Source organism: Ixodes scapularis, unplaced genomic scaffold, assembly GCF_016920785.2.
Source record: "Ixodes scapularis isolate PalLabHiFi unplaced genomic scaffold, ASM1692078v2 PGA_scaffold10__122_contigs__length_95168666, whole genome shotgun sequence".
In the NCBI taxonomy this organism is placed as follows: domain Eukaryota; kingdom Metazoa; phylum Arthropoda; class Arachnida; order Ixodida; family Ixodidae; genus Ixodes; species Ixodes scapularis.
In genome coordinates, this window is record NW_024609836.1 from 32,585,695 (window position 1) to 32,603,133 (window position 17,439).

At 51.1% G+C, this 17,439-nt stretch overlaps 2 protein-coding genes across 3 annotated transcripts in view; both read right to left on the reverse strand.

Annotated features, from left to right (window-relative positions):
• LOC8042288 (inositol-trisphosphate 3-kinase A) overlaps positions 1-17,439 on the reverse strand; it is a 114,826-nt gene that overhangs the window by 77,675 nt on the left and 19,712 nt on the right. Inside the window, exon 1 of one of the 2 annotated variants that reach the window (XM_029971475.4) lies at positions 7,132-8,281. The exons of the other annotated variant lie outside the window; for it this stretch is intronic. Coding sequence (XP_029827335.1) covers positions 7,132-7,269 — 138 coding nt within the window. The 5' untranslated portion in view covers positions 7,270-8,281. Of the gene's footprint in view, positions 1-7,131; positions 8,282-17,439 lie in introns of those variants that run through there. 2 annotated transcript variants of the gene reach the window in all.
• Positions 16,476-17,439, reverse strand: part of LOC120849953 — an 81,832-nt gene continuing 80,868 nt past the window's right edge. Inside the window, exon 2 of the mRNA XM_040222286.3 lies at positions 16,476-16,727. Coding sequence (XP_040078220.1) covers positions 16,626-16,727 — 102 coding nt within the window. The 3' untranslated portion in view covers positions 16,476-16,625. The remainder of the gene's footprint in view (positions 16,728-17,439) is intronic.

Below are 17,439 nucleotides of genomic sequence, written 5' to 3' on the forward strand. Positions count from 1 at the left end.
GCGCGTTACCCAAGTGCCAGGAGACGAAACGTTGACGACTCGAGGATTCTGGTATACGAGAGTCGGAACATTTGCTCCACGAATGCCCGAGGGGCTATAGCCCACCATATAATCATCGAGCCCTCTTCCTTCTGATTGCGCCCCGTGCAGCCAGCCGTACGCGTTGCCCACCCATGGGCCTGTCGCCCTCTGACTGCAGGGCAGTCCCTATGTGTATTTCTATGTCCGTGCGTATATATTATACTTCGCTTCACATCGAGTCAGGGCCCTATGCGGAGCGCAAGTCCTTCCGCTTCTTGCGCAGGAGTTGTGACGACGTCAGAACGACGCCGAGCTCTAATTGGATTTCGTTGAAGGATAGTGGGTTGACCTCAAGCGAGCTTTGATGTCTACCCACTATCCTTCCATCAGAGCCAATCAGAGCTCGCTGTCGTTCTCACGTCACTGCAACTCCTGCGCAAGAAGCGGAAGGACTTGCGCTCCGCATATCGACACGAGCAGACGGAGACCATTTCGCAAAGCCGACCACAAGACGTCACGGTTCTCGTCATCTTTCAGTGCGTATATGTCGTCACCGCGGCTCAACCAATCAAGAACAGTCACGGGCCTTGACCTCGCGCTTTTGATTCGGTGCTCATTACCTTGGAAACGCGGTGTCCACAGCAGGCATGATGACCGAATTACTTGAGGGACACGCCAGCTGCGGCCTCAGGCATGTCCCAAGCATGTGTGCTTTGCACATATGTATACGCTTCCAACATGTTTGCCAGACAGTTTATGTGAGACCAATGTAAACATGACTGTTCACACAAGGAAGACAAACACGCATCCGACAGTGTTTGTAAACTGTCAGATGTATGATCTATTAGGGGTGTAACTGCGGCTTAATGCGTGTGTCTCTGAGTGTTTTCTTTATTCTTTTGCGCGTGTGATTAGCGCTGGCAAGGTCTATATATTGCCGCGCGCAAGGCTGAGAAAGCAACGCTCGGTCACGGTCCTCCAGAAAGTTCCCGTTTATTCATGTACCGCACGTAACTTCTATCATTTATCCCTGCTTTTGTTTTCTAGAAAGTGCGTGTTCATTGTCGCCCCGATCACGCGACGCTCGAACCGCTTTCGCCGAATCTTCGAGATAGCGGCGCACTCTAGATAAGAGGCCGCCCGCGACCTTGTCGAGTCAGTCTCGCCCTAGCGCTCGATTCTGCTGACACGCCGACTTCGACGCCCGCGACGCTCTGCTTTCTTCTGTTTCCTTCTTTATTTTCGGCACAAGTTCGCCACATTAAACGTTTATTTCTCCCTGTTTATTTCCTGTTTTCTTTTGGTCACCAACCGTGACATTTTGGTGGAGGTGCGGGGTACCGCATGCCCGTACAGCGTTCCCCTCCCGGGGCCCGCAGTGCAAGCCCGATTCCAAGCCCTGTGACAAGACCACTCAACGCGGAACCTGAAACTCGGACCAGTCGCCGAACCCAAGGTCTACACCCGGAATACGGACTTCTGCCACCCAGGACCAGGCAGCCTACGAGGCCGACGATGGACGACCAGCAATCGCAGTCCCCGACCGCCGCCGCCGTCGTCTACCTGCCTGTTGCCCAGCGAACCCCGACGACCTTCCATGGCGAGACCCACGAAGACGTAGAGGACTGGCTCCTGCACTACGAACGTGTAGCACGCCATAATGGATGGACCACTGAGCAGCGCCTCCAAAACCTCTACTTCTCCTTGGAGGGTACCGCGAGGCAGTGGTTCGAGAACCACGAGGCGTCGCTTACGTCGTGGGACACCTGTACCGCTGGCCTGAAGGAGACATTCACGAACCAGACACGACGACAGCGAGCGGAAGACCTCCTTCAAGTACGAACTCAAGGGCCCAACGAAACGGTAACCAGCTTCGTTGAAGACGTCCTCCGCCTGAGCAGCCGCGCCGACCCTCAGTCCACCGAGGAAAAGAAGCTGCGTATCCTGATGCGCGGCGTGAAGGACGACATTTTCGGTGGCCTCGTACGCAACCCACCGACGACGATTCAAGAATTTGTAACCGAGGCGACGAACATTGAGCGTGCACTGCAATCCCGAGCCAGCCACTACCAGAGGCTACCCGGCGTCAGCGCGGTTCCGCCGTCCGCTTGCGACCTTGGCTCCAGCATCTCCAGCATTCGCCAGATCATCCGGGACGTCGTCCGGGAGGAAATTAAGAAGCTCTTGCCTGCTACCCACCAGCCGGCTTCGGTGTCAATAGCCGAAGTTGTCCGCGACGAGGTTCAGCGGGCAATTCAACTGGAGGCTCCTGCCAACGTAGCTGCACCCGAGGAGCCCACCGTGACCTACGCCGCAGTGGCCCGACGGCCACCGCCTCCTCCTCGCGCCTATGTCGCGCCGCCCCGACGCCAGTCTCCTGCGCCGCAGCACGACCGACGCCGCGACGACCAGCCCCAGTACGCCAGCCAGGAGACCCGTGTACCCCGGAAGACCGATGTGTGGCGAACGGCCGACCGACGCCCGCTCTGCTACCACTGCGGGGAAGCCGACCATGTGTACCGCCGATGCCCATACCGACGACTCGGGCTGCGCGGATTCCACCCAAACGACCCGCGCCCCCGGTATGGTGAACGCCCTCGGGAGATCGACGAGTACCTGCGACGACCCCAGTCCCCCGAGCCTGCGTCCCGCCGAGAGTTCCGGTCGCCATCGCCCCGACGTCCAGCTTCGCCGATGCACCGACCCCGACGTGAAAGCCTGTCACCCCTCGCTCCTCACCGGGGAAACTAGGCGCGGCAACCCCTGGAGGTGGAGTTGCCGAAGACAACCGACGTAAAGAGCCTCCAAGAACGACGGAGCGCTCCCACTCTCCCGACCCCAAGCATCACAACGACGCTCCTGCATCGGTGTCTAACAACCTGAACGTTGTGATCGACGGCCTCGACGCATCGGCACTCGTGGACACCGGAGCAGACTACTCAGTCTTGAGTGGGAGGCTCTCCCGCCGCCTTCGAAAAGTCATGACGCCGTGGGAAGGACCCCAAATACGAACCGCCGGAGGACATCTCATCACACCAGTCGGGAGATGCACTGCTCGCGTCGACATCCACGGTGAAACGTGCCCTCTCAAGTTCGTCGTTCTGCAAGACTGTTCGAGGGACGTTATCCTCGGAATGGACTTTCTCTGCGAGTATGGCGCCGTCATCGATCTCGGAACAAACCGGCTGACGCTACGAAAACCTGCTCCACCAGCGGAGGGACCCCAAGCGACGTCACCCACGGTCCGAGTCCTCGCAAACCACGTAAACCTACCACCGCGGTCGAGTGTTTTCGTACTTGTCGGGATCGATGAAGCTTCCTGTGGCGAAGTTCTTCTCGAGGGAAGCCTCCAATTGCTCCTGGGAAGAGGCATAGGCGTCGCAAGGGGAGTAGCTGAACTTCAAGACGGGCGGACTGTGGCCCTCGTGACGAACTTCCGAAACGAAACGCAACACCTCACAAAAGGTGCAGCCGTGGGCCACATCGAGAAACTCCGAAACCCCGCCGAAATCACCGCGATTACTGACGAATCCTCGCCGCCCCAGCAAGACAGTACGTCGCCAGCGCAGCTCGACATTGACCCTAAGCTTCCAGACCCTAAACGGCGTCAGCTGGCTAACCTCCTCGCCGAATACCGCGACTGCTTTGCGACGTCGTCGAAGATGCGCCAGACCGCGGTTGCCAAGCACCGCATCGTTACCGAGGACGACGCGCGCCCTGTGCATCGATCGCCGTACAGAGTCTCCGCTAAGGAAAGGGAGGTGATCCATCAGCAAGTTCAAGAGATGCTGAATGACGACATAATCCAACCTTCAAGCAGTCCATGGGCCTCTCCAGTCGTGCTGGTTAAGAAGAAGGACGGAACTCTTCGGTTCTGCGTGGACTACCGGCAGCTCAACACGGTTACGAAGAAAGACGTCTACCCACTCCCCCGCATCGACGACACTCTAGACCGGCTGCGCCACTCTCGATACTTTTCATCGATGGATCTGAAGAGCGGCTACTGGCAAATCGAGGTCGACGAACGGGACCGAGAGAAGACAGCCTTCGTCACGCCGGATGGACTGTACGAGTTCAAGGTGATGCCCTTCGGACTATGCACGGCGCCAGCAACTTTCCAGCGTGTCATGGACACCGTGCTGGCAGGGCTGAAGTGGCAGAGTTGTCTCGTCTACCTTGACGACGTCGTAGTATTTTCAGATGACTTCGACGAGCACTTGAGACGACTCCGAGCTGTTCTTCAAGCCATTCAGACCGCCGGACTCACACTCAAGCCGTCAAAGTGCCGGTTCGCCTATGACGAACTGAAGTTCCTTGGCCACGTGGTTAGTAACGAAGGCGTCCGCCCAGACCCCGAGAAGACTCGCGCCGTCGCGGCATTTCCAGCGCCGACAGACAAGAAGGCCGTGCGAAGATTCCTTGGACTTTGTGCCTATTATCGACGCTTCGTTCGGGATTTCGCAAGGATTTCCGCACCACTTACGAATCTCACGAAGGACGCCGAGAAGTTCGAATGGGCCGAGGAGCAACAGCAGGCATTCGACGAACTGAAACAACGACTCCAGACTCCTCCTGTGCTTGGACATTTCGACCAGGATGCGGAAACAGAAATTCACACGGACGCAAGTAACGCGGGACTGGGCGCAGTACTAGTCCAAGTGCAAGAAGGCATCGAGCGAGTCATCGCCTACGCAAGTCGGACATTGTCCAAGGCGGAGAAAAATTACTCCACGACTGAGAAAGAATGCCTTGCGGTCGTCTGGGCAATAACGAAGTTTCGTCCGTACTTGTACGGGAGCCCGTTTCGTGTAGTCACGGACCACCACTCGCTCTGCTGGCTTGCGAACCTGAAGGACCCGTCAGGACGCCTCGCTCGATGGAGTCTTCGACTACAAGAGTTCAACATGACAGTGGTCTATAAGTCAGGCCGCAAGCACAGCGACGCCGACTGCCTGTCCAGAGCCCCCGTCGAAACCCCTTCCGGCTGCAGCGACGACAATGACGACGAGTGCTTCCTAGGAGCAGTGAACACCGACGATATGGCACGACGTCAACGGGACGATCCTGAGCTGCGCGCATTAATCGAGCACCTGGAAGGGGGCAGGAGTACCGTGCCACGTGTCTTCTCACGAGTACTGCCGACCTTCGCCATCCGACAAGGTGTACTCTACAAAGAGAACTTCGGGAACAACAACTCGCCGTGGCTGCTGGTAATCCCGACCGACCTTCGAGGGGAGATCTTTCAAGCATGTCACGACGACCCGACGTCCGGACACCTTGGATACAGCCGGACACTGGCCCGTATTCGTGAAAAGTATTACTGGCCCAAGCTCCCCAAGACCGTCCACCTGTACACACGATCATGCCACGAGTGCCAGCGACGCAAGAAACCTCCGACGAGGCCGGCCGGACTCCTGCAGCCTATTTCTCCTCCAACTGCACCCTTCCAGCAGATCGGAATGGATCTACTTGGTCCTTTTCCGCCTTCGACGTCGGGGAACCGCTGGATCATCGTCGCCACAGATTATCTCACGCGGTACGCCGAAACGAAAGCTCTTCCTTCGGGGACTGCTGTGGAAGTTGCCAAGTTTTTCATTGAGTCCATCGTCCTCCGGCACGGCGCTCCAGAAGTTCTGATTACAGATCGCGGATCATCGTTCATGGCACAACTGACCCAAGAAATCTTCCGACTCAGTCACACCAGCCATCGTCGTACAACTGCGTACCACCCGCAGACCAACGGGCTGACGGAGCGACTCAACAAGACAATCGCCGATATGATCTCTATGTACGTCGACGTAAAGCACAAGACGTGGGACGAGGTGCTGCCCTACGTCACGTTCGCCTACAATACGGCGGTTCAAGAGACCACTGGATTCACCCCTTTCCAGCTGGTACATGGTCGGAAGGTAACGACCATGCTGGACGCCATGCTGCCCCATGAGCCATCTGACAACGAGAGCGACGACGCCCAGGCGGTTGCTCAACGCGCCGAAGAAGTTCGCCAGCTCGCCCGACTCCTGATTCAAGACCAGCAACGCGTCGACGCCGGCCGCTACAACCTTCGTCGCAGGGACGTCCACTTCCAGCCCGGAGATAGGGTGTGGGTATGGACGCCCATCCGTCGCCGCGGCCTCAGTGAGAAACTGCTGAAACGGTACTTTGGACCATACAAGGTACTTCGTCGCCTCGGCGAGCTGAACTACGAGGTGATGCCCGACGGAACACGAACATCGTCACGCCGCCCACCACGACCTGAGGTCGTCCACGTCGTGCGCCTGAAGCCGTACTACGCTCGATAGGACTGTGGACCTTTTGTGCTCCAAAAGACTCTTTCGTTTATCGTTCTTTTTTATTTTGATTTGTTTTACACTGCATCGGGGCGATGCACTTTTAAAGGGGGGAGTAATGCCGCGCGCAAGGCTGAGAAAGCAACGCTCGGTCACGGTCCTCCAGAAAGTTCCCGTTTATTCATGTACCGCACGTAACTTCTATCATTTATCCCTGCTTTTGTTTTCTAGAAAGTGCGTGTTCATTGTCGCCCCGATCACGCGACGCTCGAACCGCTTTCGCCGAATCTTCGAGATAGCGGCGCACTCTAGATAAGAGGCCGCCCGCGACCTTGTCGAGTCAGTCTCGCCCTAGCGCTCGATTCTGCTGACACGCCGACTTCGACGCCCGCGACGCTCTGCTTTCTTCTGTTTCCTTCTTTATTTTCGGCACAAGTTCGCCACATTAAACGTTTATTTCTCCCTGTTTATTTCCTGTTTTCTTTTGGTCACCAACCGTGACAATATCTAGTGTAAAACGTGCCAGTGATACGTGCTTTAGAAGACTACCTGCAGTCACTATTAAATATGTTGCCGCCTATCGCGACGGGCGAGTGGACGTGCGTTTTTCAGTATTAATCCATATTTAAAATTAAGGAGAGCAATTTTACGAGTCAATGAGTACGATCTATGGACACTATTTAAGCAGTGTTTAGTGAAACCCCCAGTCTCCTTCATGATATTTCCAGCAAGGGGAAGGACCTCAATACAAGGTGTCTTCTACGCTATGTCCAATACCAAAATCCCCAAGAGCGCGCGTGTACCACGGGGTCAAACTCACCTTGATCCGGATGCCCAGGATGGAATTGCTCATAACGTCGGAGATGCCCAGGAAGCAATCGTCACAGTCACAAGTGTCGTCGGCATCGAGTGACGAGAGCGAAACTGACGAGTCATATTCTCCGCTCGACGTACTCATCTTCGAGTCTAAACGGGGTCTATGGCGCACTTTGCAGAAAGTCCGTCCGCTTCTGCAGGGTGAGAGCTACGGGAGTTATCTCTTCGTGGCGTTAGTGGTATGGTTTCACAGCTCCTTCGCGTGTTAACCCGAACACTGGGGTCACTGTTCAGATATTAATATCGTTGTCGTTCCGAAACTTGCCATCCCCTAGAGGGCTGCGAAATGCGCTTCCTAGCGCTAGTTGTTAGAATCTCCACACTTCAGTCGAACTCCTCGAGAACTTCGTGTGTGCAAAAGTATCCTCCAGTGGTAGTGCAGGCGTTTCACACTAGGGTCAACCTAAACTCTAGTTATGGTTCACATAGACCAGCCATCCAACAAACCACTAGCTTAGGACTGTTCAAAAACGAGTGCTCCTCTGAATATAAAGCTATGACGTACCAGTTAGAAGATGAGCACTCAAAGTGGAGTACAGCATCACTGATCAGCTCTTGTAGTTCAGGTCGGATATCTGTTTAAAGAAGTTGATTTCAGTGTTTCTTCTCAGTAACGAGCCACGGGAAGTTACAAAAACAAATTCCAAATCCAATGCACCGTACCGAGGAAACAGCTCACGAACCAACGTGCCACAAGTGGGGCAGCCAGGTCGTCGAGGACACAGTCCATGCCATCCAGGGAGCTCCTCGGGTCACAGCACAGCTCAAAGAACACCGCTTCCAAATCACGTCACACTCGGCGAACGAACGTAAGCAGCAGACAAAGGGAAGCTCTGACGTCTTGGAGACAGGCTGGCACCGATCCTGCAGATGCCAGAGGTAGAAGACCCGCGGAGACGACGATGCCCCCCCTCTGAGCGCCGATGGCACGAAGAAACGAGCGCGTAAGAAGAAAGCGGACAGGTGTAGCGAACCCCGCAGCAATGGCCCGGAGAGAAGACGACGATCTTCAAATTCCCAGGCAGGCCAGTTGACAGAGACCGAAGAGGATCGAGCGAAACTCCAGACGACCGGCACGGGACGCGCCGTCTACGCTCCTGGGTAACGTCCAAGAGGGACATGCAGCGCGACGATCGCTAAGCAGGAAAGAGAATGGAAGGGGGTCGCAATCGCAGTCGCACTCGCCTCTTCCGCGACGTCCGACGTTCAGCCAGCGAACCGGCAACGAGGGGTCGTACAAAAGAGAAGCCGCGGGATGGGCGCGGCAGCCTCGCTTGCGCACACACTGTCACATCCGAGCGAGCTTCCTCTGGAGGTGCCTTCCTGTCACATGGACCGTGGGATCGCCCGTCGAGCGTCCAGGGTATACATGGGGCCGATCCTTCTTCGACGTAATCTACTCCTGTTTGTTCGTTCCTTCTTTCGTTTCTAGTGTCAAATCTAAAACTGCTTTACTGTCGTCGTTTGTTGTTGTTATTGTTATTCTTACTTCCGCAGTTGGTGTTTGATACCTGTATTGGGACGGTCCTCAAGGAACGCTCCGGGGCGGAACGCAGCCCCGCCAATTGTCTTCACGGCTGACCGAGCAAGAGCGCCTTTGGCACTCCGGTTCGTTTCCGTCTGACCGTTGCTTAGTGTCTTTCTTCTGTTCGGGGATGCGGTCGGTGGACGGGAACCGACGCAGTGATACGTACGCACTTGGAGATGACGAGTCGAAACAAACTTGAGGCAGCAAGTTCGTGAGGACTACAATTAGAAACTTTCTGATCTTGCTTATTTATCTGCCACTGAGAAATCCCAGAGCCCGATCACATTGTGCGGAAGCATCGGAACGTGTCGCAAGGTACGACGGGTGTCCTGTTGGATATCGCTGATTGCTGATACGAACGTAAAGTGCTGTAGAGTTTCTAAAAGCGAAATGAAATCAAATATAAGGAAGGTGATCCTTCGTGACATGATATGGCTATCGAAACTAATTTAAAGGATGCACCCGGACCGCCGACAATGTGAGTTGCAACAACTCATCACACTTTCTTCTGCGTCTCTGGTCTCCACAGGCTCCATTATCTCTCGATTTGTTCAGGTCCATTAAGTCTAGGTCCCATTCATAGAATGGGACCTAAACTTCGCGATCTACCCCTTGCTTGAAACAAATATTTTCCAAAACTGGTAGATATGCCAGAGAAGCGTGAAGAACTGTCGCACCTCATTTTGGCCTCAATAGTTAATATACATAAGGAGGGGCCATATTCGAACGTTCCCAAAAGTGGCATGCGCAACAAGTGTTTATTAGATCTGCTTTTAAGCTACAGAACATTCAAGATCGTGCTGTTCGAAATCGTTCAAAGGCAAAGACCTAGGGGCACTTTTTTTAAAGGTCATCATGGGCGATAAAAAATAACTGTTCAGCTCCTAAAAGACTGCAGCAATCACTCGAGACGGTTCCCAGTGAACAGAACGCGTGGTACGTGGCTAAACGGAAAGTTAAAAAGAAAAAAAAACACAAAAAAAAAACAGTTGTGTTTAGCAAAAAAAAAACAAAAAACGATGCACCTCAGAGGGAAAGGGAAGGTGTTGCGATGTCGACGAAATTAAAAAAAGAACGACGTAAGTGTTAAGCAGCACCCCAAAATTAGGAGCGCGACGGTGATTCCAAAAATGGAAAGAGGGTACTTCAACTCTCAATGAAGGGACAGACACTTGAACCTGTAAAATGCCACCGATTCCTTGGTGCAATCATGGATCAATGTCTTACATGAGTCAAACATGTGAACCTGTTGGTCGACAAAATAAAAAGAACAATAAACATCATCCGTCATTTTGGTGGGCAAAACTGGGGAGCCTCAACAGTTAATTTTACACCCATGTTAATTTTACACACAGCTCTGGTACGACAAACAATGGCTTAATCAATCCCAGCACTATCTGGTTTATTAGCTACACAAGAGAATAGACTACATTTCATGCTGGCTCGAAGTTTGCGAGTTTGTCTCGACGTACCGCGTCCGACGTCGGGGATCGTCGTATTAGCAGAAGTAAAGCAATTACCAGTATCATCATTACTTGAACGGTAACTACTGCGTATTTTCCTACGAGTATCAACGCAGCACAGTAACCACCCACTTGCTGACGCATTATTGACAGGAAGCGAATCCTGCACTAGCTATGCGCTTGCAACATCAACTTTTCATCTACCCGACTACACGGTGTGGGTGCAACAACCTAACAAACCACCCTGAATATACCAGACTCCAGAAATCAAAATAGATCTACCAGACTTCAAATCAAAAAGCAACAACGACCGCAATGGTTATTGCTCAAAGCGCCCTTACATATATAGAGGAAGCATATCCTGATCATATACATGTATACACGATGGATCCACAAAGGAAAACGGATCAACAGTGGCATATATCATACCAACACTTCAAGTCCAAAACTCATACCGACTCTCCCACAGAACATCATCAACAACGGCAGAGCTACACGCTATCCTCTCTTCAGTAGAGCATATAAGAGACACAAGCGGTTCAAACAAATGGCTCATATGTACAGATTCTCAGGCAGCACTTAAAACTATCAATGCAATAAGCCCTCAAAGCCCAAACTCATTACTTGTTTATAGAATTATAGAAGCTATCAATGATTGCCTAAATTCTGGACAAGCAATAAGGTTACAATGGATTCCAGGCCATAGCGGTATCCAAGGAAATATGGAGGCGGACAAGCTTGCTACAAACGCACACACTTGTGACAGGGTGCAAATGATACCTTATGCAAGTACCGACATAAAATCTATGATAGAGAATCACTCCAAACAAATATCATGGGATATATGGTTTAATAATCGAGATAGAAACTCTATATTATATCAAGTAGACCCAAATATCCTTTTTTCCAGTTCAAAATGACCTTCCAAGAAAGATCGAAACGTTAATACAGCGCTTACGTTTGGGAGTAACATACACGAATAAATTTTTGTATAAAATTAACCGAATAAATGACCCTAGCTGTGATTGTGGGCACGCGACAGAAACAATAGAACATCTTTTCATCGATTGCCCTCGGTTCGACCAGAATCGATCACGACTGAAAGTACGACTAGACATCATTGACAACCGACCATTTTCTCTCAACAAGTACAGACCGTGGCCTAACCATAGATCCGAGAAACAAGCATTTTCGGCAATCAGACAATTCGTTGAAGAGACTGATATTGTAAATAATTACTAAAATGGGATGTATTATATAATGCAATACATATGTACATCTGTTCAAGTGATTGATATTGAATAACTTTACATGCTCGGTGAAAATTGTGGCGTGATAAGGAATGTGACATGTAAAAGACCGAACTTGTTTGACTGATCGTGTGACATTTCAAGTGGACTCAATGTAACCCAAAATTGACTGTTTCTGTTTGCGGGAAAATAGTTGTTGGGGGGGGGGGGGGGTAGAATGTATACGGGGTCATGGGGGATGTTCTAATTTTTTTTCTTACCGAGTAAGTGAATGTGGAGTAGCCGGCCATGCCTTCACGGCAGCCAACATCTCCAATTTCTTCTTTTTTTTTTGTCATTTAATAAAGAAATAAAGAAAAAAAGAGGGCGTCGCCATGTAATTATTTGAGCGAATTACACCGAAGGAGTTCACAAGCACTAAAAGAGAGAATAATTCTAACTTTAGGCCGACATCTGAATACAGCACGAATTGGGGCACCACGGGAGAACGCGAGAAACGAAAAACGAACATTCATTTGAACCATCGTGTCAAGCGGGGACGGCTCTTGCAAGACCGAAAAAGCACAACTTGAGTCACCCGGAAACGCCCGAGATGTTTCATCAAAAGAAACGGTACCTTCACAGCGCCACATCGCACACCATGAAATCCCAAATGAATGCCCACCCATGGTGAAGAGCTAAATGGTGACAAATATCGGATGAGCGATAATTAGGGGGAGAGCGTTCATTCTGGACTGCAATCAAAATGACAGTCCGCAGAAAGCTTCATATTGATTGGTCCACGTTTCGACAAGTGAGTGCGGATCTTTAGAGCACCAGAACCTGTATATCCTTATATATGCGCCCTAAAAACCGGGTTTTATATTTTATTTATTTATACTATATATTGTATTGGAGACGTGAGAAATATGGTTGGATAGTGCAAGATATTAACATCAAGAATAAATAAATTATTACCGTATATACTCGAGTAATAGCCGCACTGTTTATAAAGAAAACCTGAGGGTTCGCTTTTCCGTGGAGCACTCAGATGGCCAATCACCGCTATCGACAGCATGGTTCCAGCGGTTTACAGGACAGAGATAACGTCTTCGCGCAAAGTTACCATCTGTGAAGATTGCATTTGTATGGAGAACCTTGTTCTCGATCTGGTTATTCGCTGTGTTATTTATGCGCAATGCAATGTTTGGCTGTATATGTGTTCTGTGGAGAAGTAGACGCAGGGGCCTTGTACATAAACAGTGCGGAAATTACTCGAGTAAATAGGGTAATATGGACAGCCGTGTGTGCAGGATGCCACATTGCACCAATTGGGCTAAACGTAATTTTATATTTCTATACAATACTCCAACCGTGCACTGTGAGGACGCTCTAAGTTTTTTCGGTAATAATGATATGAGTGTTGGTGGAAGCGGTATTTGAGCTTTCGCAGCAGATTTTGCAGCAGGTAAAATATTGGTGTCTGTAGCAGCCCCTGACGACTTTAGAGTAAATGTCAATATCTCATAGCATATAAATTTAAAAAAAAAATTTTATCGCTAAATAAGTTTATCTGATCATGATTGAAGCTTCCTCTTTGATACTAATATAAATATACACATCAACGACACTTCACAAGATCTCCAGGTCTAGTACACCCAACTGTGCCAGATACAATGTCCCAGAGGACCTCGACCTCGTCCTCTTAAATTGCTCTCACTACGATCAAGCTTCATGGTCCTTTTTTTACCACCATCCTAAGTGCCAGCACAACTGTGACTCAAAATAACGAAATCCCTTTTCCAATCGGAGGTCGACGAAGAAGAGAACTTGTTTATAAATCTCTTCTTGAGTACCTCCAAGCTACTGGACTTGCAACGCGCCTCTAGCCTACCGGCCCGCCACCTAGACCCGCCAAGTCTTCTCGTCTCAACTGTCATCGACTAATTTGTGATCTCCATATACCAGAAGACAGTTCTGCAGTGTCCCCTTTCCCTCAAGAAAATAGCCTTATTATTCGACCCTACTCCTCCAGAGATTGGTGACCGAATCACCCCCCAACCCCTCTTCTCTTCTTTTCTCGGCCTCTTTCCCCGCTTGTGCGAGTCTTGCCCCTGCCCAAGGAGGCTAACATTATGTGCAGGCATCCTCTCTTGCCGTGTGTAACAACACTCAACAACAACAATAACTGAACATAATTTCCGAGCCCTTTGTGCTACCCCCGGGACAGAACCGTATATGGAAAGAGTTTGACCATTCGCTGGAAAGTATAGGAGGCAAATGAGGAGGCGCCATTGGCCGAAAGCGGGCTGGGTGTGTTCCAAGGCGCGTTCACAAATTCATATGGGGCCGACCAAGAGCCGCGAATAACACCCTGGCGGTGGTCGCGAGAAACAAAATTAATAAGTGCGTCGGAGTAACTCTCGGTGACCAAAAATATAGGGCACCTAGTGTTTCAATCACGGCACGTAATCCGCACGCGCCAGGCGTTGTGGGCCAGGCATCCGCCGTCCGAGCGGTCGGACACCGCTCGAGCAGAACAGAGTTCGAACGTCACGTTCGCTTCTTCCATCTTTCTGCATGATCATAAACGAAACATCACGAGCACCCTATTTTCAACCACGAATAGTTACTACATTGAACTCTTAGGCACTTATTAAAAGTGTTTCTCGTTGCCACCACTAGGATATTATTTTTGGCTTCTGGTCGGCCAAGTGAGCATGTCAAGCCCACTGTCTGCGTCTGCTGCACGCGCTGGCTCTGCCCGCTCCTGCCATTTCCCAAACTCTCTTTGTATACGGGTCTGCCCTAGGGATTCCCCCATGTTAGCCGCTGCTCCTAGCACACTAATGAAAAGCGGCGAAGCTCGACGCACACGAGATGGTGCACAGCGGGAAAGGTTGACGCGAGCGGCGCAAGTGCCCGGAGCTCAGCACGCGTTTTCTACTTTGCCGACCCCAGCGTGTGGCTATGATTAAACGTTGGCGGTATAGGATAATCACCAGGCTACGTGGCCGCTTGTTCTGGCTCCGAGTTGAGGGGATGAACGATGCTCATATTTCTCGATTCTTGTTTGGCGACTGCCATTGCCTTCGAAGAAAAACTACGGTAAGTTTATTCAGTTATTGACGTAAGAGTGATTCTAAATAGTATTTAGCGGTAGTAAAAAAAAAAAAATCGTTTCCCAACTTTTTTAACGACAGACGCTTCCTGCTCAAATAAGGGGGCCAAGGACCCATCAAGCTGTCTGGACGCAGCCTTTTTTCCTTGGTCGCCTCCAACGAAGTACATTGGTGAAAATAAAACGACTTATCATTATTATTACTATTATTATTATTCGCGTGGTTTTAGGTTTATTATTATTATTATCATTATTATTAACGTTTTCGCGTGGCGAGGAGGAAAGCAGCCGGAAAGGCGGAGGCATTTGCAGACGACCAACGCTTTAGGGCACCTCCTCGCAGCTCGCGTTGCAAAATGCGGCCCATAAACAACGTGACCTCGGTCGAGCGGTTGGACACTCTCTGTATAATACAGGGCACAGATCGAGAAACGAATTCCGCGTACGCGTTCGGGTGTCACTCGTACACTCGCTCATCGAGCACGAGTCTCGCGGGCGAACGCTAAAACACGTGTGTATAATCCGAGCCCAGCGTTGGCGCCTTGCATAGTTGACGCAGGAAATTCAGCACTCCTATACAGTACCCAGAACGCGTCTCTGCGACTGGTGTGTTCAGCGTCCTATTCCGCCAAGGCGACAAAAATGGTCCCGAAGTAATAACGAATGACGTCACAGAAGCCGAAGTGTCATGCTGTTGCCCGTTGCGATCCTGGCAGTTGGTCGTAGAAATCCTAACGAGAAGCTGTAAGTAGCATGACCGAATGCGAGTTTCGCTGTCGTCACAGCGCCCCAACTTCTGGCTGTCGACGCTTCCGCGGACTGCCAACACTGGAGAGAGACCCGCTGCAGAACAGGTATGTGCCACAAGGACCACAGCTGTTGGGACGCCGCCAGGATCGCGACCGGCGACAGCATGACCTTTTGGGACGCGGCTAACGCACCAGTCGGAGAATCGTTCAAGGGTGCACCATAGCACTACGGCTTTGCTATCCAAGTCACTGACAGTAAGAAAGGCGAGGTGCGGGCAGTCCCGCGCATCTAATTATCGCTCGGCACCCAATCAGAGTGCGGGATTTACCGATGAGAAAACTGAAGAACCAACCACGGAGCAAGGGGCGTGAACATAAATAAGACACGCCCTGGGTTTCTTAAAGCTCCGCTTCCTCGTTCGGCGACGTCGCGCTGGATTCGAACGACCCGAACGGGCGTGACCAACGCGCGGTGCGCTCCGCGGAGCAGCGCTGCCCCGTTAGGGTAATCCGGCGTCACGGCTGGGCGGCCGTGGGGATCGCGGGGCTATTTCGGGCATGCCCGGCGGAGCGGCACGACGGAGACCGCGCTGTCACGCCCCGAGGGAAAGCCGAGATCAAAAACATTGCGGACAGACGTCATCGGACGCACGATTAGACGCGCGATTGGGCGCTCCATTGGCCGGCCGCTCGCGGTCGGATGCGGAGATGGCCCGAGAGGGCCAGCCCGAGGCTTACAGGCACTCCTCAAGCCATTAGATAAGCTACACGTTTATTTAAAGTAACGGCAATTCATTCTACGATCGTCTTGTGGAAACCGCCATTTTTGTGCCTACTGCAGAGCGGTGGTAACTGTCCCTTTTCAAGAGGTCGTCGAGCATCATTGGCTGTCACCATTGCTTGTTTGGTCTTTTTAGACCTAGGCTAGGTGGCGCAAGCTGCCACCTATTACAAAGGGCGGTAGCTTTAACATCCATCCATCCATTCATGGGGCACGTAGTGTGTGATTGGACCCGAGTCATCGCCGAACGCAGACGCAGCGGTCCTGTCCAATACATGCTCAGAGCAGGTGATCAAGCAATGGCGGACCGGCGATGGCGCGGACTTTTGAAGATGGTCTCGCGTCGATAGTTCTCCATTTGAAAACGTGACTGCCCGAGGGAAATAACGTATGAACTTGTTGTTCTTGATGCAGTTAGGGTTTTCTGGGAAAAAGTACGACGACACAAGTGCACACGAAGAAGATATCTACGTCTGTTGCTTTCTTTCGTCGCTGCTCTCTCTCTATATATCCGAGTCTCCAGCATCAGCCATCAAACATGGCTGATGCCGCCATGTTTGACGTGCATCAGCTCGCGTATGTGGGGGAGTGAGTGATACCGTACTCACAAAGTCCCAACACGGTTGGCGATGGAAGAATGTCAGGTGGGCATTGACTCCAGGTACTCACCTGCAAAGCACAAAACAAAGAACGAATTAATGCGGTCTGTTAAGCACCACATATTGAACACAAAAAAAAATAACACAAAAAGGTTTATTCTGAAAAGAAGATACACTCAAGTGGCCACGGCGCACTCTCAAAAACGATGTACCTGAATTTCGTACAACACTAATACATGTTTCCCAAACACGCTTGTTTTCGCCCATTATCGGTGGACAACACGGATAATCAAGCTTTGTTCTACGCATGCGCGCGCGGTCAACCACCCAGTAACCGATTAGGGCACATTCTTTGGCGGCAACAGTAACATGTCTTGGGGTGCTGTCCCTGACGTGCAGAGAGATAAGCTATAATCGCAGCAAAGTGGAAAGTTGAGCCAGTTGGTTCATGGTTCTTTAAATAATTAAAAGCGCATTAAGATTTTAGACATTAAGACATTAAGATTTTAGACATTAAAATTTTGGCTCGTTATCGCGACCGAACAAGCAGAGAGGCGTATGCCATTAAGGATAAGGGCGTTGAGTGTGTAAGTGAAGCGTCACTCGCCCTGGCAAAGGGTGAGTTTGATTATTTGAAAGGAGCGTTACGAGGGACACGCGGATGACTGACAGGGTTATGGGGCCTATAAATGCATGTACTTTTCGAAATAAACCACAGTTGCGAGTGCGCCTTGTGTCGTTCCACTTCTTTGTCCTTGTCTTTTTCGGCGCTTTTAATTATT